Source organism: Nyctibius grandis, chromosome 15 (assembly GCF_013368605.1).
Source record: "Nyctibius grandis isolate bNycGra1 chromosome 15, bNycGra1.pri, whole genome shotgun sequence".
NCBI lineage: Eukaryota > Metazoa > Chordata > Aves > Nyctibiiformes > Nyctibiidae > Nyctibius > Nyctibius grandis.
In genome coordinates this window covers 12,594,663-12,618,035 of record NC_090672.1, presented here as the reverse complement: position 1 = coordinate 12,618,035, position 23,373 = coordinate 12,594,663, and the positions used below count along the sequence as shown (strand labels likewise).

The following is a 23,373-nucleotide window of genomic DNA, read 5'->3' as shown; positions in this document are numbered from 1 at the left end:
CTGCAGCCCCGGTTATGCAACGCCGCTGATTTATTCATGCCTGAACCGGGCACTGGCCTAGAAATGAGCCTCGGCGATGCCGGGGAGGGGCAGGGAGCCCCAGGGGAGGGCTGAGCCCCAGGGGAGGCTGCGGGAGCCAGGCTGGGCACACCGGGCACCCCGGGGACCATGCGTGGGTGCTCACCTCACAGCCGGTGACGCCGGACGGGGCGCAGGGTGCTGCCATCCTACACATGGTCAACAAGGCTGAGCGCAGGCAGAAGCCCCCCGGGACAGGCACGGAGGGGGCTGGTCCCCTCTTCTCCTCCCACGCCACGTTCCGTGGGATTAATCGATTTAACCACAGCAGCGCCCAGCGCCCCGGCGGTGCCGCGCTGGGCCGGAGCGGGAGACGCCGGCAGAAGGCTCTGGGTGGCCGGAGCGGAGGCTGCGAAGGGGCGGCGGAGGGAAGCGGCGCTCAGGAAACGGCCCTTCGGAAAGCAGCGACAGGGAAAACAAGCTCCGTGCCCGGCCCTTCCCGGCAGAACGGGGCTGCACCCAGGGCTGGAGGAGCCGCTCATGCCCCAGGACACCGGTGCCAAGTGCCAAAGCATGGGCAGGGGCAAGCGTGGGCCGACAGCATCCATGGGTGCCTTGGGACCGCGTCCCCCCCCAGGAACCCGCAGCCAGGAGCCCACGCCAGGACAAATGCCAGTGCTGGGATGTGGCTGAGCTCCTCTGCGGCTGCTCAGGGTGACGAGGGGTCCCCCTGCGGCTGCCCGGGGTGACGAGGGGTCCCTCTGTGGCTCCCCATCGCGGGGGGGTCGCCCCAGGAGGAAGGGGGCTCTGGCCATGCTGCCAGGGAATGCCACCTCCCACCCCGCTGCCGAGCGCAGGGGCTGGCAGGACGGGTGGGGAACACCCTGGGACCCCAATGAGCCAACATCTGCTCGCCCCCCGCGCCGAGCCCCGGCCTCCCTGGAGGGAAAAGGCTGCGGAGGAGCAGCCCCTCGCTCCCTGCCGAGAGGAAACAGACGCCGCCGGCTCGGCCCAGCCGTTTCCCGCGGCCGTCACGGGGTGCTGAGGGATTTGTGGGTAGCGGAGGCTGCGGGACCATGTCCTGCCCTGGCTGCGCCTCCCTGCGCCATACGGGGTGTTGGAGTTTAGGGGGGGAAGCAGAGCGCGGAGCTGGGCACCCTCAGAGCCAGCACCCGCGTGCTCGGGCTGCTGGGCGACAGCTCCCACCTCCACCCACCGCCCAGGGGGAACAGGGGGGTCAGGCCAGCCCCGACCTCAGGATCTCCAGCTGCTCCCAAGAGGGGGCTTCTGCCCCCCATCTCCCTTGGGAGAAGGGTCCCATGGGACTCAGAAACACGAGCGAGAGCGGCTCGTGGCACTGGGGGCACAGGGGAGGGACAAACACACCAGCGAAGCAGCAGAAGCGGTGGGTGGCAGTGGGGCAGAGCCCCCCTGCCCCGGGGGACGCAGGAGGAGCAGGAATGGCTGCAGAAACCAGCGCAGGTTTATTGGTAAAACAGCAGCCCCAGGGCTCACGGCCACGGCACGGGGACCAGGCTGTGACAAACGAGGGCGGAGGGGAAGGAGAGCCCGACCCCAGCCTCGTGCCCAGGGGTGCCCGCTCCCCCCGAGTGGGGGTCCAGTGCCGGGCGCTCATCTGGGGGCCAGCAGCTGCTGTCGCTGCTGCTGCAGGAGGGCTTCCAGGCTGTCGGCTCGCTGCACGGCCGCCTGCAACAGAGCACAGGGGGGGGAGAGCTCGCTGTGCCCCGGGGAGGGCCAGGGGCTGGGGGGGGCGGGGGCCGCAGCCCCCTCATCACTCACTTCGTACTGCTTGCGAAGGCTGCTCACGCTCTCCTCCTTCCTCGCCACCGCTGTCTTCACCCTGAGCAGACACAGAGAGGCTGAGCCCAGCCCCACGCCCCGCGCTGGCCCTGTGCCCCAGGAGGGCGATGGCAGCGCGGGGGGAGCGCAGCCCCCTCCCCACCACAGAGCAGCGGCTCGGGGTGCTGTTACAGGCTTTCTTCCCTTGGTCAGGGTTATCTAGTGTGGATCGAGTCATCTAAGGAAGAGGGGACATGAGCTTCACCAGACACCTAATGAACAGGACCACAGGGAGGGGGTTTGTGTTTCTCCCCGTGTCTCAAGCCCACGGCTGCTGCCCATGGCTGGACCCTTCCCCGCAGCTCGCGGAGCTCCAGACTTTGTGCTCCCACTGGAGGGGACAGGGGATCCTCGTTATCTCGTGCTCAAGGTACGAGCCTGGCTCTGAGTGAGCAGGAATCCCTCGGCAGGGCCTGGGGAAGCCAGCGAGCCCCGTGTGCCCGCACAAAAGCCTCTCGTGGCCCGGTGGGGAGCAGCTCTGCACAAGGATCGACCGGAGGGACGGCCCCGCACCACGCCGGGGCCCTCAGCACCGTGCTCTGCCCCACGCAGAACGAGCTCCCGCAGGAGACAATGCGCTTCCCCTTCCCTTTCCACTCGCGAAATCCCTCCCCTGGGGCCAGACTCGAGGGAAGGGGAGGCCTCACGCTGTCCCTGCCTCATGCTGAGCCCAGCTCCCCGCACCGTCTCCCCACTGAGCACAGGACGGAGCCGAGCCCCACGGCACAGCCCCACGGCGCAGCCCCCCAGGAGCCCGGCCGGCTCGCGGGGCTCCTGCCAGGGAGGCACGGCAGACGGAGCTGCACATCACCGGCCTCTCCTGGCAGGAGCCCTCGCGCTGCTCCAGCTGCCCACCCCGACACTCAGCATCCTCCAGGCATGCAAGGGAGCAGCCCTGGGGACAGGATGACACAGAGCAGGCTGGAAGTCACAAAGGCCAGAGGATTCACGGTGGCTGAGCAGGCAGCCAGCCAGCTCGGGTGATGCTGCTGCCCATTTTGCCCTGATGGGGACTGGCAGCTCTGCCTGAGGATGCAGCACTGCGGACACGCCGCTGCAACCCACCCTGGGGCAGCCCTGTGCCCGCAGCCCCAGCCATGAGCCCAGCCCAGGCAGCCTCACCTCCTGTGCACCTCCTCCAGCTCTCTGTCCTTCTCCCGTGCCACCCTGTCCAGCTCCAGGCGCTGCTGGGCTCTCATCTCCGCCATCTCTGCCTTGAGCCGCTTGTTCTCCTCCTCTGTCCCTGCCAGCCTGTCAGCAAACTCCTGCCGGATCACTTCTGGCAGGCTGCTCCGCTCTTGGGCCAGCTGGTCCCTCACCTGCAGCCGGGCACAGAGGTGGCATCAAGGCGTTGGCAGGCACAGGGTGACACAGAGGGTCAGAGGCAGGCAGGGCATGGAGCAGGGAGAGGAGCCACAGCCCCAGGCTCTGCTCCCCACCCACCTTCCCCATCTCTTCCACCTCCTGCTCCTTGTGCCTCAGCAGGCCCTGCAGACGGACGCTCTCCCCCTCCAGCTCCGCCAGCCGCCCCTTCAGCTCGTTGCAGCGCTCCTGCAGCCTCCGCTCAGACCTCTCCAGCTCCCGGAGCTCCACCTCGTACTTGTCTCGGATCCTCTTAATCCTAACGGGAGGCAAGGACAGGCAGCCTGCCTCAGACCCGTGCTGCAGGGACTGTCCCCAGCCACCTCTGTGACCACAACACAGCAGCAAGGAGGGGGTCTGCCCCACGGGAGATCCAGGGCTGTTTCCTCAAACTCTGCCCCCACCAGCCGCTCCTTCCTGCACTAACGCTGCTCACACCCCCAAGCTGCAGCACCCAGAGCTCGTTGGTGGGATGTGCAGGGCTCAGGGGACAGGGGACCAGCCTGGGAGGAGCTGGGACCCACAGGCTCCCTCCTCACCTGTTCTCTGCTGCCCTCTCGCACTCCTCCTTGGCCGAGGACATGTCGGCCTCCAGGCGCTGGATCACCGACTCAAGCTCTTTGTCTCTCTCCTTCCTCACCTCCTCCCGCAGCTCCCGCTCCCGGGAGAGCAGCCAGGCTTCCTGGGGACAGAGGTGGCAAACGCTGCCTTGATCCCTCATGGAGCCCGAGGGTGGCACCTGCGGAGAAGGGCAGCCCTTGCCCTTACCTCCTTCTTCACGTAGCTCGCCTCCCAGGCTTGCTTCTCCATCTCCAGCCGGTCCTTCAGCACCTTCACTTCTGCCTGCGGAGAGACGAGGAAGAAAACTGCTCAGAGCAGCCCCCCGCCACCGCCCCAGCCGGGGTACGGGGCTCAGCGGTGCCAGCACGTGTCACCGCAGCCACACGCTGGGGACCGGACTGCTCGCACCCAGTAACGGCCATCCAGGGCCCAGAGGCGAGGGGAAAACCAGACCTGATGCCGCCTCTCCTGCTCCTCCTTCTCCCTCGCGTACTCCTCCTGCAGCGCCCTGGTGACGGCCGAGCTGCTCGCCTCCAGCTGCCGCCGCAGCTCCTCCGCCTCCGCTCTCTGCCTGCCCACACACACACCGCAGCTCCCACCCCTCCTCGGGGGGCTCCCCCTCGGCCCCCAGCCCCCTCCGCTCCCCAGCTGCCTCCAGCCCTCTCACCTGGCCGCTTGCTGGCTGAGCCGCTCCTTCTCCTCGGCCACCTCGGCGTAGAGCCGGCGCCTCTGCTGCTGCAGCGCCTGCTCCTCCTGCTCCAGCTGCTGCTCACACCTGCGGGGCAGAGCGGCCTCGGGGATGCGTCTGGCTCCGGGCATCCATCCACCTCTCCACCCTGCCCCAGCCCACCCCTTGGGGCTGCCCAGTTGTGGGCCCCGCACTTCAAGAGAGATGTTGGAGCGAGTGCAGAGGAGGGTGACCAAGCTGGGGAAGGGTCTGGAGGGTCTGACCTCCGAGGAACGGCTGAGGGAGCTGGGGGTGTTTAGCCTGGAGAAGAGGAGGCTCAGAGGTGACCTTAGTGCAGTCTACAACTACCTGAAGGGAGGTTGTAGTGAAGTGGGAGTTGGCCTCTTCTCCCAGGCAACCAGCGCTAGGACAAGAGGACACAGCCTCAAGCTTGGCCAGGGGAGGGTCAGGTTGGCCATTAGGAAGCATTTCTTCTCAGCAAGGGTCATTAGCCATTGGAAGGGGCTGCCCAAGGAGGTGGGGGAGTCCCCATCTCTGGAGGGGTTTAAGAAAAGCCTGGACATGGCACTTAGTGCCCTGGTCTAGTTGCCATGGTGGTGTCAGGGCAATGGTTGGACTCGATGAGCCCAGAGGGCTCTTCCAACCCGAGTGATTCTGTGTGACCCTGTGACTCTGGAGGTTGCCTCAGCTTAACCAGCATCTCCCACTTCACGCTGGTGGAGAGAAAGGGGCTGCTCCCCGTGGACATTAAACGCTGTGAACATCAGGAACCCGCCGGCACGTGGGTGCTGGCCACCACCCCCACGCTGCGAGCCCCAGACCACCGTCGAGCCCCCGCACGTACCGCTGCCGGGCCAGCTCCCTCTCCCGCTGGCCCTGCTCCTCCTTCTCCCGCTCCAGCAGCCCCCGCAGCTCCTCCGCCCGCCGCCCGTAGCGCTGGGCAGCCCGCTCGTCCGACTGCACCAGCTCGGCCTCGTGCAGCATCTTCAGCTTCCTGATGTCCTGCCTGTGCTTGGCCATGAGCTTCTGGATCTCCGGCTCCAGCCCTGGGGCAGCGAGAAGGACAGTTACCGCTCGGCCTCGGGGCTGGCCGGACCCCAACCCGGTGCCCTTGGCCTTGGCCAGCCGGCGAGGAGGCTGCACACACATCAATTAGCAAAGAGGGGCTGGTGAGGAGAGGGGTAGCGAGCGTGCACGGGCTCTACCCGCCTCTACCAAGCCCACCCGCGCCGAGGAGCTCTGCCCCGAGGCACCAGCACCTTCTGCAGACACGGCCCCTCTCCGGGGCCAGCGCGGATGCGAGCCCTGCCCCGACCCCAGCCACCGCCGAGGGAACGCGCCGGGCACCTTTCACCGTGAGTTCTTTGATCTTTTTGGTTTTCTCATCGATCCACTTCTCCCGCCGGATTTTCTCGGTTGCGCTCGTCAGTTCCTTCAGTTTCTTGATCTCCTGTTTGGAAGCAAACGGGAAAACTTCAGAGACGAGTGAGGGGAGAAGATCCCTGTTCGGTTGGGAGCATGGTGGCTGAGGAGGAGGACGCAGGCAAGCGCTCAGACAGCCCGAGCCACACACACGACTCGCACAGCCGCTGTTCTCCCAGCCCAGAGAAGCGGCCGTACACTCCCCCAGTGCCTCCTCCTCTCTCTCAGGGGACGGGGCTGCTGCTGCCCCGTGGACCTCGAGCACGGGGGAAAGAGCAAAACCCCTGGGAAAGCGCTCGCTGGCCGAGACGTGAGACCACCAAGAGGAGAAGCCGGGCCGCCCACGGCCCTCACGTGCAGGGCAGCCCGTCTGGCAGCAGACGTGGGGTCGTGTGTGAAGATGCTTCCCTCTCCCCGGTGCCGAAGACCCTCCGGCCCGAGGACAGACGTACAGACAGGCAGACACACCTCCCAGCGCCACGGTACCACCGCAGCACCCCAAAACAAACTCAGAGGCTGCCCAGCCCAGGCACAGCCACTGCTTTCACTCCCTCCTCTGCCCCTCGCCAGCAAATGCCCAGGCCCTGCTGCCCACGGAGCTCTGCCCCAGCTCTCCCACCGGCCAAAGTGCTTCCATGCTGGGGTTCCTGGTGAGAAAGGCACCGGCTGACGCAGAGCCCAGCCCAGCCAGAAACGGCTCCGTTTTGGCACGGGCATATGATGTCCGTGTGTGGGACGTGGGACACGTCACAGCTCCGGAGGGCGAGCGTGTGGCAGGACACCCGATGCGCAGAGAGGAGCAGGGAATAGCGGGGGACTCACTCTTTGGGTGGGAAAACGGGCAGGAAAATGGGGATGGGAAGAGAGGGACAGCCCGAAGGCAGCAGCTGAGCACGCAGCCGGGGCGAAGGGGCTCCTCCTTCACGGGCTGACCCCGCTGCGGAGCGGGGAGCTCCCAGCCCAGCCCCTCTGCCCGGAGCCGGAGCGGGTCAGGGCACGAGAGCTCAGGGCAAGGCACAAAGAAAGAGCAAAGAGCACATTTACCTCGCAAAAGGGACCCAAAGTGTGCCAGACCTGGGGAGAAAGAAAGGAGGGGATGGAGAGAGAAGGGGAATGGCAGAGTCACAGGGGAGAGGGGAGACGGGAGGGGAGAGGGGCTAAACCAAACAGCCACGCACAGGCGAGAGCAGGGGCAGGGCGCAGGGGTCCCACGGGAGCGAGGGGGGGCGCAGCCAGACGGGCAGTTACACGGGTGCAGCGAGGGCCCGGCAGCAACGCTGGCGAGCGCAGCTCCAGGCCGGGGCAGAGCCAGCCCTGCCGGGCACATACCACAGGGCAGAGCCCGGCTCCCCGGGAGCAGGGACAACGAAGTGGCCAGAGAGCAGAGACGGGCTCCCGGGCTGTCCCCACCGCTGCTGCCAGCGGGGAGGGAGAGGTGACAGAGGCAGCTCCTCTGCCCCGTGCAGGCTGTGGCAGCAAAACCATCCCGGTCCCTCCACGGGAAGGGGCCCCTCCAGGCACCCAGCACAGCAACGCCGAGGGGAGCTGCCAGCCAGCCCCCACGAGCAGGCGGCACAGCCCAGAGAGGGGCCCCGAGGATGGCCCCAATGCCCGGGGAAACAGCCCTCTGCGTGCTGGGGTGCAGCCCAGCGACACCCACACAGGCCTGCTCCCATCACACACCCCATGTTCCTTTATAATCTTGTCCCTGTTTAGCTCTGAGAGCATCCCCGCTCCTGCAAAGGCGGCTGGATGTCACCCAGCACAGGAGGATACACCCACAGGTACAAATCCCTCGGGTTTGTGCCAGCGCCTGCTCGCACCTCTGCTGGAGCGAGGTCCCCTGGTCACCCCCCGGCCGGGCAGAGCTCCGAGCACAGCAGGACGCGTGGGGTCTGTCCCAGCAGAGCCCCTGGGCGCGGGCGCTGTCTCTTGCTCAGCCCCTGGCTCTGGGCAGCAGAGGCCAGCAGCCTCTTGGGCAGCCGGGGCAAAGCTCTGCAGGTGATGGGGGTTTTCTGTGCACAGAGGGCTGCCTGGAGTGACAGGGCCCCCCCCGAGGTGACGGAGACCTCCTGCTCTGGGCAGAGGCCCCATTTGAGCAAAACCAACCAGCTCTGGCCGTGGCACCTCTCCTCTCCCTGCCCCTCCGCCTTCCCTATCCCCTCACCAGCTCGTGCTGCTCCTGCATCTGCGTGATCTTCTTGCCGTACTTCTGGTCCACTTGTTTCAGCTCAGCCACCACAGCCTCACACTTCTCACTCAGCACCTTCTTATCCTCAACGAGCTGGGCAGGGTGAAGAGGAGGTGTCAGGCAGGCAGGGTACAGCCACCTCTGCCTCTGCCTCCAGAAGCACCAGCCTGAGCTGGGACGGGAGATTACCTGGTCGATGAAGGCCAGATGCCTCTGGATAGCTGCCTCATACTGCTCCCTCTGCAGCGTGAGCTGGTGGCCGAGCTCCTGCTCGGTCTGTTTGACGTGCCGGACAGTCAGTTCCCTCTGCTGAGCCTTGTGGATGCAGGGAAGAAATAGCCACGAGGCTTTAGAGGGAGAAGTTACCCCAGCCCCAGCGTGTGTACAGGGGATAACTACCAGGGGATAACACTGCCAGGGCAGAGCACAGAGGAACAGCGCTGAACCACCATCCCTGGGACTCGCCCCTCCTGCCCCATGGCCAGCAAGAACGCCCAGACCCCCATGGGACACGGGAAGAGAGAGCCCAGGTCCTAACCAAGGGCTTCAGGACCAGGGAGGGGAGTTGGAGGAAGGTTTCCAAATGAGGGGAGGCAACAAGGAGAAATTGGGGAGAAGCCCACACCAGACTGGGAAGGGCCTTGCAGATCTTTCCCACCTGGTAGCCACCAGCCCTCCGGCACGAGCCCCGGGAACCCTGCGGTGCTTTGCTGGGGACACAGATGGGAAGCCCTGTCCACAGAGCCCTGATCGGGTGCTTTGAAGCCACCGCCCTAAGAAACATCTGCTGAGGGCTCCCCAGCGAGCCCATCTGGCTCACCCACCAGGGCGGTCTGCAGCAGGCTGATGGCTCGCTTCTTCTCCTCCACTTCCAGCTTGAGCCTCATGATGGAGCTCGTGACCTCCATGGCAACAGCCGACGCCTGCTCCAAGTGAGCCAGCTCCTCTTCCGAGAGGAGACCCTGCCACGGCGAATGAAAAACGATCAAAAGGTGGTGGGGACCACCTGGAAGCAGGACAAGAGGGACCCTTCCCACCAGGGTCTCACCCCACCTCCTCCGTACAGATGGACTCTGGCTCCTGCCCTCACCTCCCGCTGCGTGGCCGAGGCCACCGACCTGGGCCTCTCCTGCTCCGACTTCTCCATCTCATCCAGGAAACTGATGATGCTTTGGAGCTTGGCCTCCGAGAGCAGCGCCCCGTCCTCAGGCACCCCCGGGGAGTGGTTCAGCTTCCCAAACTTCTCCAGGTTATCAGCAGTCAGGGAATTGGAGCCGGGCTCCTGCTGGGCAGACACAGGGGGAAGGAGCACTCAGGGGAAGGCTCGGAGAAGTGCTGCTGGCTCTTCTCCATCACTGCAGCCCAGTCCTCCCACTGCATCCCAGTAACCAGCCTCTGTGCCCAAGCCCTGGCTGCACCAAACTCCTCCTCTGCCTTCTCTGGCAGCGAACCCGCTGCCTTTCTCACCCTCCACCACCCAGCAAGCGCTGGGAGAAGGCAGCCCACGGAGGACCCTGCTCTCACCAACCCCATCGCCGTCTGGGGATGGACACGATCAGCCCCAGCCCTCTGCTCACCCCATCCAGCCAGGCATATCTGTCCTTCTTGAAGAGCTTCGGCGGTGGCAGCAGCTCTGGCTCTTCCTCCAACAGCTTGAGCGTGTCCAGCAGCTCACTGAGCGTGACCTTGGACTGAGCCCTGCTGGCAGCAGCTACCACGGTCTCCACGTCCTCACCGCCCATCTCTCTGGAGCTCACATCCTAGGGGAGAAGACGACGCGCCTTGCAGTAAAAGAGTTTGCTGGATGCCCCCAGAAGTCAGCGAAGGCTCCAAAGCTGCCCTGGCAGAACAGGAGCCCCAGGAGGCACAGCCAGACCCACCTGCAGCTTGTCCTCTGCGCCGGGGTCCCGCGGGGGCACGGAGCCGAGGTCTGCGGGGCCGCTTCCTCCTGGCTCTGTGGCTACCGAGGGGCAATTGGCCTCTGCAGGAACCAGACTGTTCTCAGGTGCTTGCCACAACCAGCCCCTTCGAAGCAGCTCCCCGGAGAACCGCCCCTCCTCCCGCCTCGTGCCACACGCTGCTCCGAAGGCGTCAGAGACCCACGGAAGGGACTCACCAGCGTTGTTGGCTTTGGTGACGCCGTCGGCTGGGCTGCCGTTCCTGGCAGCAGCAGCTTTGGCAGGCTTCTTCTTCGCCATCCTTCTGCTCCCCTTCCCCAGTGCGAGCTCTTCTTCTGCCAAGCGCTTTGCGTCCAAAGCCTTCTGGGCCCTTTTCTGGTGCAGCTCCTGTGGGGGGGACAGACAAGGCGTCAGCCTCCCGCCCAGCACGGGGTGGGCTTTGGCACGTACCTGCGCTGCTTTATGTGCCAGCGAGGGCCTGGGAGGTAACAACCCACGCTGTGGGGCTGGAGGGTTTACAAGGACAACTCTGGGAAAGGGAAAGCGGAGGAACAACAGCTCTACTCTACACTTCTGCTCCGAGCAGAGGGAAGGGGGTGGCCAGGGCAGCAGTGGGGAGGGGGTGGCCATGGTCTCGGTGTCCTTTGCTGCTCCATAAAGGGCCCCTGAATGCTGAGGGCCGAGCACTGCACAGCACAGGACACCTCAGCGCCCAGGGGGCTGCCTGAGCCCACCCTTGGGAAGCCACTTCAGGCACAAGCACGTGCTTGCAAGGCTGTTGCAGCACTTTGCCATCCTCCAGCTGCTCACTGCTGTGTCTCCCTCGAACCCCCCGATGAAACATGATTCCATTCAGGGCAAAGAGAAACTGAGGTTTTTAAAAAAAAAAAACCCTTCAGCTCTACTGCAAGCCAGCTCCCCACGGTCTGTGCCAGCCCCCATCTGTGTCCCAGGAGCACGAGCCCTTTCCTGCTGCAAGAACAGGGCGAAGGCGGCGAGGTGCCTCCTGCCAGTAGGCACAGAGCGGGGCTCAGCCCACCCCGGAGGGACCCCGCTCCCCAGGAGGGTCCCACGCTCCTCCTCGGCCACTCCAAGGAGCTGCAGCTGCAGTTTCCCCATTTCAACGTGTTCACCCTTTTCCCAAAAATGAGCTGGAAACCAGCGCTGTCTTCGCAAGCTCCGAACGAGCTGCCAAGACTTGGCAGGAGCACAGCGGGGAGCGGCTCCGTGGCACCTCCGTCTCCGCGGGGAGCGCTCCCTCTCCAGGGCTGGCTCCAATCCTGCCTCCTGCAAAGCCCCTGGGGACGCAGCGCGGGGGCCCTCGCGCTGCCTCGCAAGGAGATGCCAACGAACGGGTCTCACGCAGGCCCTGCCTCGCCCCTACCTGGATGGCGGCGCGTCGGGCCAGGCGCGCCTTCTCCTCTCGGATCTTCCGGCGTTCCTCATCCTTCCTCTCGTGCAAATCCAGGATGTTCCCTTCCTCCACGTGCTCTTGCCTTTCCTGACAGAGAGGAGGGTCAAAAATGTCACCGAGAGCCCTCCAGCACCCACCGCCCGCAGAAGGGGGAAAGGGCACAGCGCACCGGAGGGCACCCCATATCCAGGCTCTCCTTCCCCCCAACCCTCCCCCCCGTGCAGGTGAAGAGCTGTCAGAAAAGCTCCACTTTCAAGCAGCGTATTTTCTTTAGACACCAAATGCAATTATTAGTCATCTGGGTCTGAAACCACCGAGGAGACGAGGCTTAAAAATAGACTCTCACAGGCGAGAGCTACGGTGCTTTTTGCTATTGGGATAAATAATTAAACACAAAGAAACACAAATAGCTGCAGATGACTCATTGCTCTCTAACGAGCCAACTCGTTACTGGTTCGCTCCGATGAGCCCAGACAGGGCATCCCTCCTCTGGCCACGAGCGGGTCCCAGACGGGCAGAATTCAGCAGGATTCGCGCTGCTCCTGCCAAGCGTCCGCCCGCTCGCAGCTGGAGGGAGCTGGCAGAGCGGGGCCGTGTGGTGCTGAGCCCGGGGGCTCCCGGCCTGAGCTGCCCCTGGAACCAAACCCCGGCTCCCCCCCGCACGGCCACCACACCTCTGCGGGGACAGGACCCCCCCCAGCTCCCTGGACCGCGCAGGGCTGGCGCGATGCAAAGCCAAAGCCCCCTCGTCCCCGACAGCTCAGCTCTCGGTTGGTCTAGTGACCAAAGGGACCCAAATGCCCCCGAGGGGGACACGGGTGTCAGAAGGGTCTGTGCCACGCGGCAGCGACAGGACTGACCTCCCCTTTGGAAGCCAGCAAGCGCCCCAGAGCCGCCGCCGCCGCCCTGCGCCGCTGCGAGTGGCGCCGGTACCAGCGCTGGATGGTCACGGCGGCCTGGTTCACCTCCTGGATGAACCTGTGGGGAGAGGGGGGGGTCAGCACAGCCCTGGGGGGGCCACCAGCCCGTCCTGCCACGGCAGAGCCCGCGGCACCACGCTGCCTCTGTCCCCTCACACCCCGGCTCGAGGAGGCGTTTTCCCAGACTGACTTTTGAGGCGGGAGGAACTCGTGCCTCTGATGAGGACAACCCAAAGCGCAGAGCCAAGCCACGGGGAGGGTAAATCAGCCACTGCGGGCGCACGGAGAGGGGCCCTTCCCAAACCTAGAGCAGTCGCAGCTCCCCTGGAGCTCACCCCTCCGTCCAGCACCGTCCTCCTGCCTCTGCCCACCCGCCACCGGCTCTGCCTCACCTCTCTGCCTCCTCCTCGGTCACCTCCTTCCTCCGGGGCAGGCTGCTGTTGTTGTTGCGGGTCATGATGTTGTTGCTGGAGAAATTCTTCTGAGACTTCACGAAGCTGCTGCTTTCGCCATCCTCGTTTGAAGTCGCTTTGACAACGTTGCTAAGGAAGAAGACGAAGGTACTTGGCACCGTCCTGCCCCGTCCCTGCGCACGAGCACGGGGTCGGCACAGCCGGGACCTCCCCACACTTACTTGAGCGAGCTGGGTGCCTGGTTGGAGCTTTTGGGCGCAGGGCCCTTCTCGGTGGTGGAGTAGTTGTTGTGCACCATGGTGGTGACACAGTTGCCCATCGCGCCCTTGTTGCTCCTTTTGTGGAGAGAAGACGAGGCGTTAGGACGTGCTGGATCCGAAGGGGACGGCACGGACGCTCCCTGTGTGGCAACCCTCAACCCAACCATGACCATCTGGGGTAGCCCCCAAGGCGAGGAGAACCCCAGAAGTCGCTCCCCAGTAGCTGTGACCTGACAGGCAGACAGACACAGCCCCAGCAGACCTGACAGCCGGCGGTTCAGGCTACACACAGCCTTGGCTGAAGTGTCTCCCACAGAATCAATGAGGTTGGAAGAGCCCTCTGGGCTCATCGAGTCCAACCATTGCCCTGACACCACCATGGCAACTAGACCATGCCCAGTTCAGCACCGTCCCTCCTACCTGTTGTTGGCGGTGAAGTTGGCTGCCAGCAGCACGGTGGCTTCTTTCCTCCTCATGGCCGCCGGTGGCTCGGCGCCGCGGGAGCCGGAGGGGCCCGGGAACGCTCGTGGCTGATCGTCCTGCCACCGAGTCACGGCTGTGAGCGTGGGCAAGTGCCAAACTCACAGCCTCAGCCACCACCCTCCACACAAGAAACCTCTGTCCCACAGCCCGGCAGCCCTCAGGCTCTGCCAGCAGCCAGGAGCACAGAGGTGATGGCCCACGAGTCCCGGGCCAGAGGACCGAGCACGTTGGCCACCCAAACCGTGCCAGCTTTGACTGCAGGGTGAGGAAGGACCCGCCTGGCCCTCACAGACGAGCTGCACCACCCCATCCTCGGGCCGAGGGAAACCCTCCTGCTCCTCCACCAAACCCAAAGGGCTCCTCAGGCAAGCAGAGCCGCCAGCCCACCCGCCCCAGGACGTCCCCGTCCTCACCAAGATGTTCCACGTGGTTTTCTTCTCCGGGGAGGTTTTGCTCAGACTCGCCGGTTTCTTCCTTCCCCCAGAACCGCTCTCAAAGAAGGTCAGAAAATCTCCTGTCTGCTCCGAGCTGCAGCCCGAGCCCAGGGAAGGCAGAGAGGAGAGAACACGGGTTCTGGAGTCAATATTGCAGGCAGGCAACATTGGTGGAGGATCACCGTGCAGCCACGAGGGCCATGAATGATTTGGCTTTAGACAGAGCTTTAGATTTCAGTGTGATGTGTGGAGATGAAAGGGATGGGCACAGGGCAACCAGAGAACAGAAAATCACAGTTCAGGGACAGCCCAAGGAGTCCCTGGAGACAGAACGAGGACTTTCCTCTCCTAACACAGCCCAGGTACGGTCCGGAGGGTCCATGAGGGGCTGTTGTCAGTGAATGGTCCCGTCCCTTGGAATTAATTGGAGTGTCGGTTGTGACAGTCGCTTCCCAGGCACAGAAATACACTCTGCTTCCCCAAACCCTGACCAAGTGACCTCCCCTCCAAAAGAAAACCCAAACAAAACCCCAGACCTCGGCATTCCGAGGGCAGGTCGTCACCCCCCAGGTGTACGACAGACGTTGTTGAAAGGCTCTGGTTCCCCCACGGGACCAGCGAGGGCAGACGGACCCGTGGGACGGACACGGGTGGGTGGCTGGAGCCGTACCTGCGCCCGCCGTTGCCCCGCTGGTTAACCTGGGTGGTGCTGCTGGACCTCCGCAGGTTGTTCATCGCCCGGGATCCCGCATCCTCCTGCGGGGGACAGAGCTAAATTCAGCAGCAACGCTACGGAGGAGCTGGGATGCCCGGCCCAGGCAGCTCCCCCTGCGAGTCAGGCATCCTAAAACAGCCCCGCTGGTGGTGCCACCCTGCCACCCCCTCCCACACAGCCCCAGCACGGTGTTTCCCGTGTCTCCACGGCTGCCGGAGTGCCACCACACCTCGCTGCCTCTCAGGCTGCCGCCGAGTCAGCAGGAATGTGTTGGTTTGTGCGAGGTCCCCACAGGCAGGGACACCTTCCGCCAGACCAGGTTGCTCCAAGCCCCATCCAACCTGGCCTTGAGCACTGCCAGGGAGGGGGCAGCCACAGCTTCTCTGGGCAACCTGGGCCAGGGTCTCACCACCCTCACAGCAAAGAATTTCTTCCTCAGATCTCATCTCAATCTCCCCTCTTTCAGTTTAAAACCATTCCCCCTCGCCCTGTCACTCCATGCCCTTGTAAAAAGCCCCTCTCCAGCTTTCCTGTAGCCCCTTCAGGTACTGGAAGGTGCTAGAAGGTCTCCCCAGAGCCTTCTCTTCTCCAGGCTGAACAGCCCCAGCTCTCTCAGCCTGTCCCCATAGCAGAGGGGCTCCAGCCCTCTGAGCATCTCCGTGGCCTCCTCTGGACTCACCCCAACAGCTCCATGTCCCTGTGTTGGGGGCCCAGAGCTGAACACAGCGCTGCAGGTGGATCTGGAGAGCGAGCACGGCACCGCAGCTCTACCCAGCGCCTGCACCGGCCCCACTCTCTCCTCCCCAAGGCCGTGCGGCTGCTCCCGGTAAGCACGGAGCCGTGCCACACACCCCCGGGGGAGCCAGGGCCCTCCCCGGTGCCACCCCCCGCCCCAGGCTGCGCTTCAAAGCTGTGGGACAGCTGGGAGAGCACCGAGTCACCCCACAGCCCTGCCCCGAGCAGCGGGAGCGCCACAGGACCTCTCCCACCCCGGACTCACCAGAGCGTTCCGCTTCGGTTTGCCGTCGGCGGTGACCGAGAGGGAGCGGGCCATGTGCCGGGCAGGAGAGGAGCTGCCGGGGCGCCGGGAGAGCGGGGCGGGGAGGCCGGTCAGGCTCAAGTCCACACTGCCAGAACCGGGGAAGGAGGAGGTGCTGCGGGTGCTCTTCATGCTCGAGCAGAGAGAAGGGGCCCTGGAAGGACAGCGCGGACAGAGGAGTGAGGGACGGGGAGCACGTCCATCTTCACGCAGCGAGCAAACCACGCGCCCTGCTCCCAGCTGGCTCCGACCAACGCTGGCACACGGAGCCGTAACCATTTTCAAACGGGACAAAACACCTTCCTCTGCGTTTCCACACCCTGAACACAAGCCTGGAGAGGCTCCAAGTAAGCTCCTCAGTGCCCGACACCAGCAGCCACCTCCTCACCACTCTGACCCAACGTCCCGCTGCCCCACGGACGGGCTGGGACACTCGCCTCAAGGCCAGCAGACGACTAACACAGCAGAGAAAAGCCCCGCTCCCCACACCAGGCTCCTTCACCCCGCACAGACCGTGGCTGGGAGAGGCTCACACGAGCCCAGAGGTTCGGCTCACACACTGCCCTGCCTTGGGGCGGCGACGCTGGAGAAGCAACCCGGCACCTCCCGAGGGATCCTTCCCCCACCCAGCGCTCCCAGTCTCTGCCCAGAGCTGTTGGGAAGCGGCCACAGGGAGAGCGGAGCCCCTCGGGAGGCGGCCCGCTCCCCGCTGCACCCCTGCGCGCCCCCTCCCGCCACAGCACCGAGCCGGGAGCCGGCACCGTCCCCAAACGCCACCGCGACGTCACTTTATTCCTTTACACTCCACTAACCCAAACCACCCCCGAACCCTCCTTCCCCCCGGCTCTGGTTTCACCCCCCCCTCCCCGCCCTTGGGGCTCCACCGCGGACCTTGGCAATGCCTCAGGCTGCCGCAGCCGGGGTAAACAAAAGGGCTCTCGATGGAAACTGCCGGGCTCGCACCAGGGAAACAGGCCCAGAACACCCAGGACCCCCCCGGCTCAGGACCCTCTAGACCCAAGTCCCTAAGGCTCAGGACCCCCAGGCCCAGGTCCCCAAGCCTCCAAGGCTCAGGACCCCCGAGGCCCAGGTCCCCAAGCCTCAAGACCCCCTAGACCCAAGCCCCCAAGGCCCAAAGGCTCAGGACCCCACAGGCCGAGGCCCCTAAGCCCTCAAAGCTCAGGACCCCCAGGCCCCCAAGCCCCAAAGGCTCAGGACCCCCCCAGGCCCAAGCCTCCAAGCCCCTCATGCCCCCAAGGCTCAGGACCCCCTAGACCCAGGTCCCCAAGCCCCAAAGGCTCAGGACCACCTAGACCCAAGCCCCCAAGGCCCAGGACCCCCCCAGGCCCAGATGTCCAAGCCCCCAAAGCTCAGGACCCCCCCAGACCCAAGCTCCCAAGGCTCAGGACCCCCAGGCCCAAAACCCCAAGGCTCAGGACCCCTCAGGCCCAGGCCCCTAAGGCTCAGGACCCCCAGGCCCAGGTCCCCAAACCCCCAAGGCTGAGGACCCCCAGGCCCAAAACCCCAAGGCTCAGGACCCCTCAGGCCCAGATGCCCAAGCCCCCAAAGGCTCAGGACCCCCCCAGGCCCAAGCCTCCGAGTCCCCCAAGCCCCCAAGGCTCAGGACCCCCAGACCCAGGTCCCCAAGCCCCCAAGGCTCAGGACCCCCAGGCTACCAGCCCAAAGGCTCAAGACCCCCCAGGCCCAGGCTTCCAAGCCTCAGGACCACCTAGACTCAAGCCCCCAAGGCTCAGGACCCCCCAGGCCCAATCCCCCCCCTAGACCCAGGCCCAGGACCCCCAGGCCTCACACAGGAGCAGGGGAAGGACACGAGTGGGGGGGCTCCAAGCAGCGAGAAGGGTGAGAAGAACCCGCCCCCCCCCCCCGAGCCCTGCTGAAGGAGGGGGAAGCGCCGAGGGGGAGGCCGGGGGCCGGGGCCGGGGCGTTAGCCCCGTCCCCGGCCCCCCGGCCTCCCCCGAGGCCCTGGCCCCCTCCTCGCCGCGCTCCCCCCCCGCCATGTCGGTCCCGCTTACCGTCGCCGCGCGCACGGCCCCGCCCCTTGTCATTGGGCGGAGCGTGGAGGGGGAGAGGAGGTGTCTGCCAATGGGAAGGGAGGGGCGGGGCGAAGAGGAGAGAGGGGATAGGTTGAGGAGTGGAAGGGGGTGTGTGAGGGGCGGGGCCTTGGGATAGAGGGGCGGGGCCAAGAGGGGAGGTGGGCGGGGCTTGCTCCATAGGGGCAGGGGGAGCTGTGGGGCAGAGGGGGATCTATGGGGCAAAGAGGGGGGGATCGATGGGGCAAAGAGGGATCTGTGGGGCAAGGGGGGGATCTATGGGGCAAGGAGGGGGGGATCTATAGGGCAAAGAGGGGGGATCTATAGGGCAAAGAGGGGGGGATCGATGGGGCAAGAAGGGGGGGATCGATGGGGCAAGAAGGGGGGGATCGATGGGGCAAGAAGGGGGGGATCGATGGGGCAAAGAGGGGGGGATCTATGGGGCAAAGAGGGGGGGATCTATGGGGCAAAGGGGGGGGGGATCTATGGGGCAAAGGGGGGGGGGATGTATGGGGCAAAGGGGGGGATCTATGGGGCAAGGGAGGGGGGGATCTATGGGGCAAGGGAGGGGGGGATCTATGGGGCAAGGGAGGGGAGGGAGAACTGTGGGGCAAAGAGGGGGGAGAACTGTGGAGCAAGGGGGGGGATCTATGGGGCAAAGAGGGGGGATCTATGGGGCAAAGAGGGGGGGGATCTATGGGGCAAGAGGAGGGGGATCTATGGGGCAAGAGGAGGGGGATCTATGGGGCAAGAGGAGGGGGATCTATGGGGCAGGCTCCAGCAATGGCGCAGGAAGAAGTCACAAGCTCCCAGGCCCAAGCTGGGGGGTTTATTGGTGGGTCCCGGCCCCATGGGGACGGCGCCGCCGCCTCCTGCCCCAGCCCCACAGCCAGCGAGGCCCGAGGCCACCCAGGATCGCCCCATGAGTCCCCCAACCACCCCCAGCCTGGCCCTGGCAGCTCTCCACCCCGCGCCCCCGCAGCCGGGCCCTCCCGCCGCACCGGCAAACCGGGGACTTTTGGCAAAAAAAAGGCAGCGAGGGGCCGCTCCAGCCTCACCCCCCCCGGCCCTGCGGCCATTTCACACCCAGGTCCCCCCTCCAGCCCCACGGCAGCCCCCCTTCCCTCGCCCCTGCAGGATGGGGCATGTGGGGCTGCCCCTTTGCTTTTCCCGGGGTGCCACGGGGGAAGCTGGTGGCAGCGGGGCCCTGTCCCCACAGCTGATGGCCATGGCACGATGGGCCCCACAGGGAGGGAGGACAAAGCCCCCCGAGCCCCCCCGGGAGCCCGATGGCAGCTACACATTGAGGAAGGCGAAGGCCGAGGGGGGCCGGCTGCCCCCTGCGTCCATCTGAGCGTCCTGGGGCTGGGACAGCACCCGCGGCTCTGCCAGCGGAGAGTCCAGGCAGGGCATGGCACCAGGATGGGCCACCAGCTCCATGCCAGCGAAGAGGGACAGGCTGTGGGAGGGCGCAGGGGTGCCCACCGTGTCCCCTGCCAGCCTGCTCGCCGCCTCCCGCTCGCAGGGACGGGCTGGCACCGCGGCACCGGGCTGCCCGTGGGTCTCTGCTTCCACCCCCGGCTCCTCACCGGCGGGCGGCGCGGCCACGGCGAGCGGGGCGGCGCTCAGCGGGGTGAGGATGCTCTGGCCTGCCAGGGGCGGGATGTCCGTCAGCAGGTCCCCGGTGCACGGGGCTGAGCCCACGGCGAGGGCGCAGGGGTCCGGGTCCGGGCGTGCGCTCGTCGGGGCGGGCTGGGCGCCGCAGAGAGCCTCGAACTGCCGCAGGATCTGGGGGGAGAGGAGCGGGACGGGAGTGCATGAGAGCAGCACCGGGGAGGGTCCTGGCCCTGGACCCTCTTCCCAGCCCCGGTGTCCCCTCCCAGGGCTCAGCCTTGTCGCTCCTGGGAGAGCGGGACAGCTCCCACCCCTCTGGGACACACACAGAACCACTCCCAAAAGCTGGGTGTCCCCGAGGACGGGGGGGGCGGTCCCCAGCAGCCCCCTGCCCCAGGGAGAGGGTACGGGGAAGCCTCAGGAGTCACCTTGGTGGCTCGGTTGGCAACGGGGCCGGGGCTGCCTTGGCTGAGCTGCTGCAGGTGCCGCCGTGTCACGGCAAAGATCTGCTCCGGGGTGAGGAGGTCAGAGCACATGAGGGAGGAGATGGCGCACATGGATCTCTGCGGGGAGGAGAGCGTGGCTGAGCCCGGCGGGCAGCACCGGCACACACCGCAGCGCCCCGGTCCCCCACCCTGCGCGGGCGGCACCGCGGGCACACGCCGGTGGCACACCGGGACTGCGCCACACTCACCATGCGGACGCCGTCGCTGGGGTCCTCCAGCGCCCGGCCCAGCAGCTCCAGCACCACCTCGCAGTTCAGCAGCCCACACCTGGCCAAGGGGAAGGGGGTCACGGCCACGCCGGCCCCACGCAGCACCCCCAGCCCCAGCCTGGAGCCCCCCACGGTCCCGGGGAGCGTCCCCCTCGGGCACTTACTCCTTGACGAAGTGCTGTGCTTCCTCCCTGGTGAGGAAGACCCTGGCACCACGGGTCAGGGCCGACACCAGGCTCACCTCCCGCAGGCAGTCACCCAGGCCGTCAGCGTCCACCCTGCTCAGGGAGACGCCTCGGTGGGGATGGGGGCCAGCCCCGCTCCCTCCCGGGGTCCCAGCGCAGACCCCACCACCCTCCTGTGGGCAGGGAGTCCCCCCTCGAGCAGCTCCTCAGCCCAAGGCTTTGCCCACCCCAGGCTGCCTGGGCTGGGAGGCCAAACATCCCTGGGGCACCGTTCCTGGAGGGGAGGGAAGCACCTCGGCAGGTCCCAGGGGACGGGGAGCCCCCCACGGCCCCCTCCTCACCTCTCGGCCACGTGGGTCAGCTCCCGGCTGGCCCCGGAGTGGCTGTCGCTGCCCGACTTGCTGCAGGAGTCCGAGGTGCGGCTCAACTCGCCGTTGCCCTGCGAGGAGTCCTGGGAGCTGTGCCCGCTGTCCGCCTCCTCCCAGCCGCCCCCGGCCAGCCCCGGCTGGTGCCTCACTGCAGGGACAGCAGCCGGGAGCTGTTGACCCCCAAACCAGCCCCAGGACCTCGTGAGGACCCCCGCCAGGCCCCCAGCAGCCACCCCAGCCCAGCGGCGGGGGGACCTACCTCGGGTGTGGTGCGCTGCGGTGGCCGTTGGTGGCTCCACAGCCCTGGCCGGGCTCCTGGCAGGCGAGGGGGCTCTCACGGGCTCGTAGGCGTCCTCGTGGAGCTCCCCGTGGTGAGGCCGAGGTCCCACCGGCGAGGGGAGCCCAGCGTGGGCCACCGCCTCGGCCGCTCGCTGGATGGTGCTGAGCAGGGCTTCCCCCGTGGAAGCTGGGCAGAGGGCAGAGTGTCAGGGGCTTCCCGGGGAGCCCAGCCCAGCCCCTGGCACCCACCGCACCACAGGGCGTCAGGAGGGGACAGCAGGGACCTGCCAGCAGAGAGGAGCGGCCCTGGCAGCAGGGCTCTGGGCACAGCTGGGCTGTGAGGGGCTTCTGGCTGGACAAGGGGGGCTGCTGGGACAGGCCACGGGGCACAAGCCAGCCTCCCATGTCCCCGTCACACCTCCCAGCAGGGAAGGACCCAGCAGAGCCCCCCACTGCCAGCCCCGTGGCCGTGCCACCAGCCCCAGCACCCGTGAGATGGCTCAGGAAAGGGGAGAGCCGCACAAAGCAAGGGGTGCAGCACGGCTCTGCCCCGAGGCACCCAGAAACACCCGCTGAGAGAGAGAAACACCCGCTGAGAGAGCTGGCAACCAGGCTGGGTGTCTCTGAAAGCTGGGACCTTGGTGGCACCCCAGGCAGGACTCCTGGGGAGGGGGCAGAAGGGCAGGGGGCAGCGGCAGGCAAGGGCAGAGCCAGCACTTACCGGAGCCACTTTTCTCACTGCTGAAGCCAAATCCTTGCAAGGAGCCGCCAGGGCTGGGGCTGGAGCCCATACCTGGGGGAGGCACAGGGCACATTCAGGGGGAGCAATGCCAGGGCCCACAGTGGGGCAGCAGCCAGACACCCGTCACCGGGGCCCGCAGCACCCTGCAGCCCCCCGGACCCTCTGCACACCCCCAGCTCCAGCCGAGGGCAGTGGCCCGATGGCCCGTGGGAGGTGACGGGCCCACGAGGGGCCTGTGCTTACCCGCGGGAGGCAGGGGACGGGCCGGCAGCGCGGCAGGCTGGGGCAGCGGCGCGTCCGAAAAGAGAACGCTGGCCAAGTCCTGCCGGGAGAGACGGGGTGAGGGCAGAGAGCTGGGGAGCGTCACGCACCCCGGCCGGACCCCAGGGCAGGGGTCTGGGGGGCAGAGCTGCCCTTCGCCGGGCACAGCGGGATCGGGGCCAGCACTCACCTGCGCAGCCGCCCGGACCTTCTGGTTCAAGCTGTTCCCATGGAGGGGGTCTGGGGGCCCAGAGAACACTGCAAGGCACGAGGCAGGAGGGCTGGGGGACGCTCAGCTCCCAAGGACGGGGCAGGACCCCGGTTCTGGCCAGCGCTTGGCCCCTGGAGCCACCCTGGGCTCTCCCCCACGGCCTGGCTGGGGCGGCTTCCCACTCCCCACCCCGTTACCTGCCGCCTCCCGGATGAAGCAGGCGTTCCTCTTCAGCTGCAGGACGAACTGGGGGGAGCCCTGGGCACACGTGTGCAGCAGGATCTTCAGCACCTGCGGGCACGGGGCTCTGTGTGAGACGGCCAAGGGGCTGCGCCGGCAGCCCCCAGCCCTGCTGCAATGGCCCATCACCCCGGCCCCGGGGCTCCTCTGCGGCCGGGGGAGCCCCACAGCCGCCGCCCCCGCTCACCACCACCGACCCACCTTCAGCTTGACGTGGCAGGAGCTGCTCTGCAGCCGGCCGAGCAGGTACTCCAGCAGGCACCGGCTGCTGCCGGGCGACTCGTGGGAGATCTCTGGGGCGGGGGTTAGGGATCCTGCTCCCCCCAGCCGGCACCGCAGCCCTAACCCCCCCGCCTCCGGTTACCGGCACCTCTCCCCCTCCGCCCAGCCGCCCCCGGGGCCTCCCACACCCAGCCCGGCCCCCCCGGAGACCCCCCCGGGCCTCCCTATGCTCCCCAGAAGGATACTGGCGATCTCCTCGAACAGGTACCCGGGGCAGGGGACGTCGTCGTCCGCCGTGCCCCGCAGCAGCACCGGCAGCTGGAGGAGGAGGGACAGCGTGAGGGGGGCCGGGCCCGGGGGGGGCTGAGCCCCGGTACAGGCCCAGCCCCAGCCCCGGTGCGGCCCCGCCGGCGCTGTGTGAGGCCGCTATAGCAGCTCCCCCCGCCCCCGTGGGACCGCACCATTGCGCTGACACCACAGCCCGCCCCCCCTCCACCTCCTCCCTTCCCGGCGCGTACCCGACTCAGGAAACTCAACCGGTCTCTTAACGGCGCCGCCATGACACTCCCGGCGCCGGCCCTGCCCGGCCCGAAAGTGGCCTCGCGGCTCCGCCCCCCGCGAGGCGCTGCTCACCAATGAGAGCGCGAGGCTCTGCCGCTCGGCCAATCATCGGCGAAGGAGGGCGGAGCTCCTGGCGGAAATGGCTCGCAAGGCTGACGCCGGCGGCAAAAGGGCGGGTGACGGGAAGTAAACAACCGGCATCTCCACCAATCAGAACTCGCGGCGGAGGTGGGTGCAGCGGATGAC

The 23,373-nt window shown here is 66.8% G+C and overlaps 2 protein-coding genes across 7 annotated transcripts; both read right to left on the bottom strand.

Moving 5' to 3' along the window:
* Nucleotides 1-1,528: 1,528 nt before the first annotated feature.
* CEP131 (centrosomal protein 131) lies at nucleotides 1,529-17,729 on the bottom strand. Of its 6 annotated transcripts, none has more exons than XM_068413165.1 (27): nucleotides 17,712-17,729; nucleotides 15,640-15,832; nucleotides 14,595-14,680; nucleotides 13,904-14,018; nucleotides 13,428-13,546; nucleotides 12,969-13,082; nucleotides 12,727-12,876; nucleotides 12,275-12,392; nucleotides 11,385-11,501; nucleotides 10,219-10,387; nucleotides 9,983-10,083; nucleotides 9,680-9,862; nucleotides 9,193-9,387; nucleotides 8,927-9,064; nucleotides 8,292-8,417; nucleotides 8,079-8,195; nucleotides 6,956-6,985; nucleotides 5,837-5,939; nucleotides 5,334-5,535; nucleotides 4,469-4,576; nucleotides 4,255-4,372; nucleotides 4,009-4,083; nucleotides 3,780-3,922; nucleotides 3,322-3,499; nucleotides 3,001-3,197; nucleotides 1,819-1,879; nucleotides 1,529-1,725 (listed from the first exon to the last, which is right to left on the bottom strand). In XM_068413165.1, the coding sequence occupies exons 2-27, from the start codon at nucleotides 15,808-15,810 to the stop codon at nucleotides 1,651-1,653; spliced, it is 3,309 nt and encodes a 1,102-aa protein (XP_068269266.1). In that variant the 5' UTR covers nucleotides 15,811-15,832; nucleotides 17,712-17,729; the 3' UTR covers nucleotides 1,529-1,650. The 6 variants fall into 6 exon arrangements, with proteins under 6 accessions (XP_068269266.1, XP_068269267.1, XP_068269264.1 ...); XM_068413166.1 differs by having other exon boundaries at nucleotides 9,193-9,384; XM_068413163.1 differs by having other exon boundaries at nucleotides 8,079-8,417.
* A 799-nt stretch (nucleotides 17,730-18,528) lies between these two features.
* On the bottom strand, nucleotides 18,529-23,149 carry TEPSIN (TEPSIN adaptor related protein complex 4 accessory protein). The gene is made up of 13 exons (XM_068413584.1): nucleotides 23,085-23,149; nucleotides 22,812-22,884; nucleotides 22,546-22,637; nucleotides 22,302-22,395; nucleotides 22,084-22,151; nucleotides 21,876-21,954; nucleotides 21,612-21,683; nucleotides 20,871-21,077; nucleotides 20,585-20,759; nucleotides 20,223-20,336; nucleotides 20,038-20,116; nucleotides 19,772-19,906; nucleotides 18,529-19,517 (listed from the first exon to the last, which is right to left on the bottom strand). The coding sequence occupies exons 1-13, from the start codon at nucleotides 23,124-23,126 to the stop codon at nucleotides 19,026-19,028; spliced, it is 1,722 nt and encodes a 573-aa protein (XP_068269685.1). The 5' UTR covers nucleotides 23,127-23,149; the 3' UTR covers nucleotides 18,529-19,025.
* Between the last annotated feature and the right edge of the window lie 224 nt (nucleotides 23,150-23,373).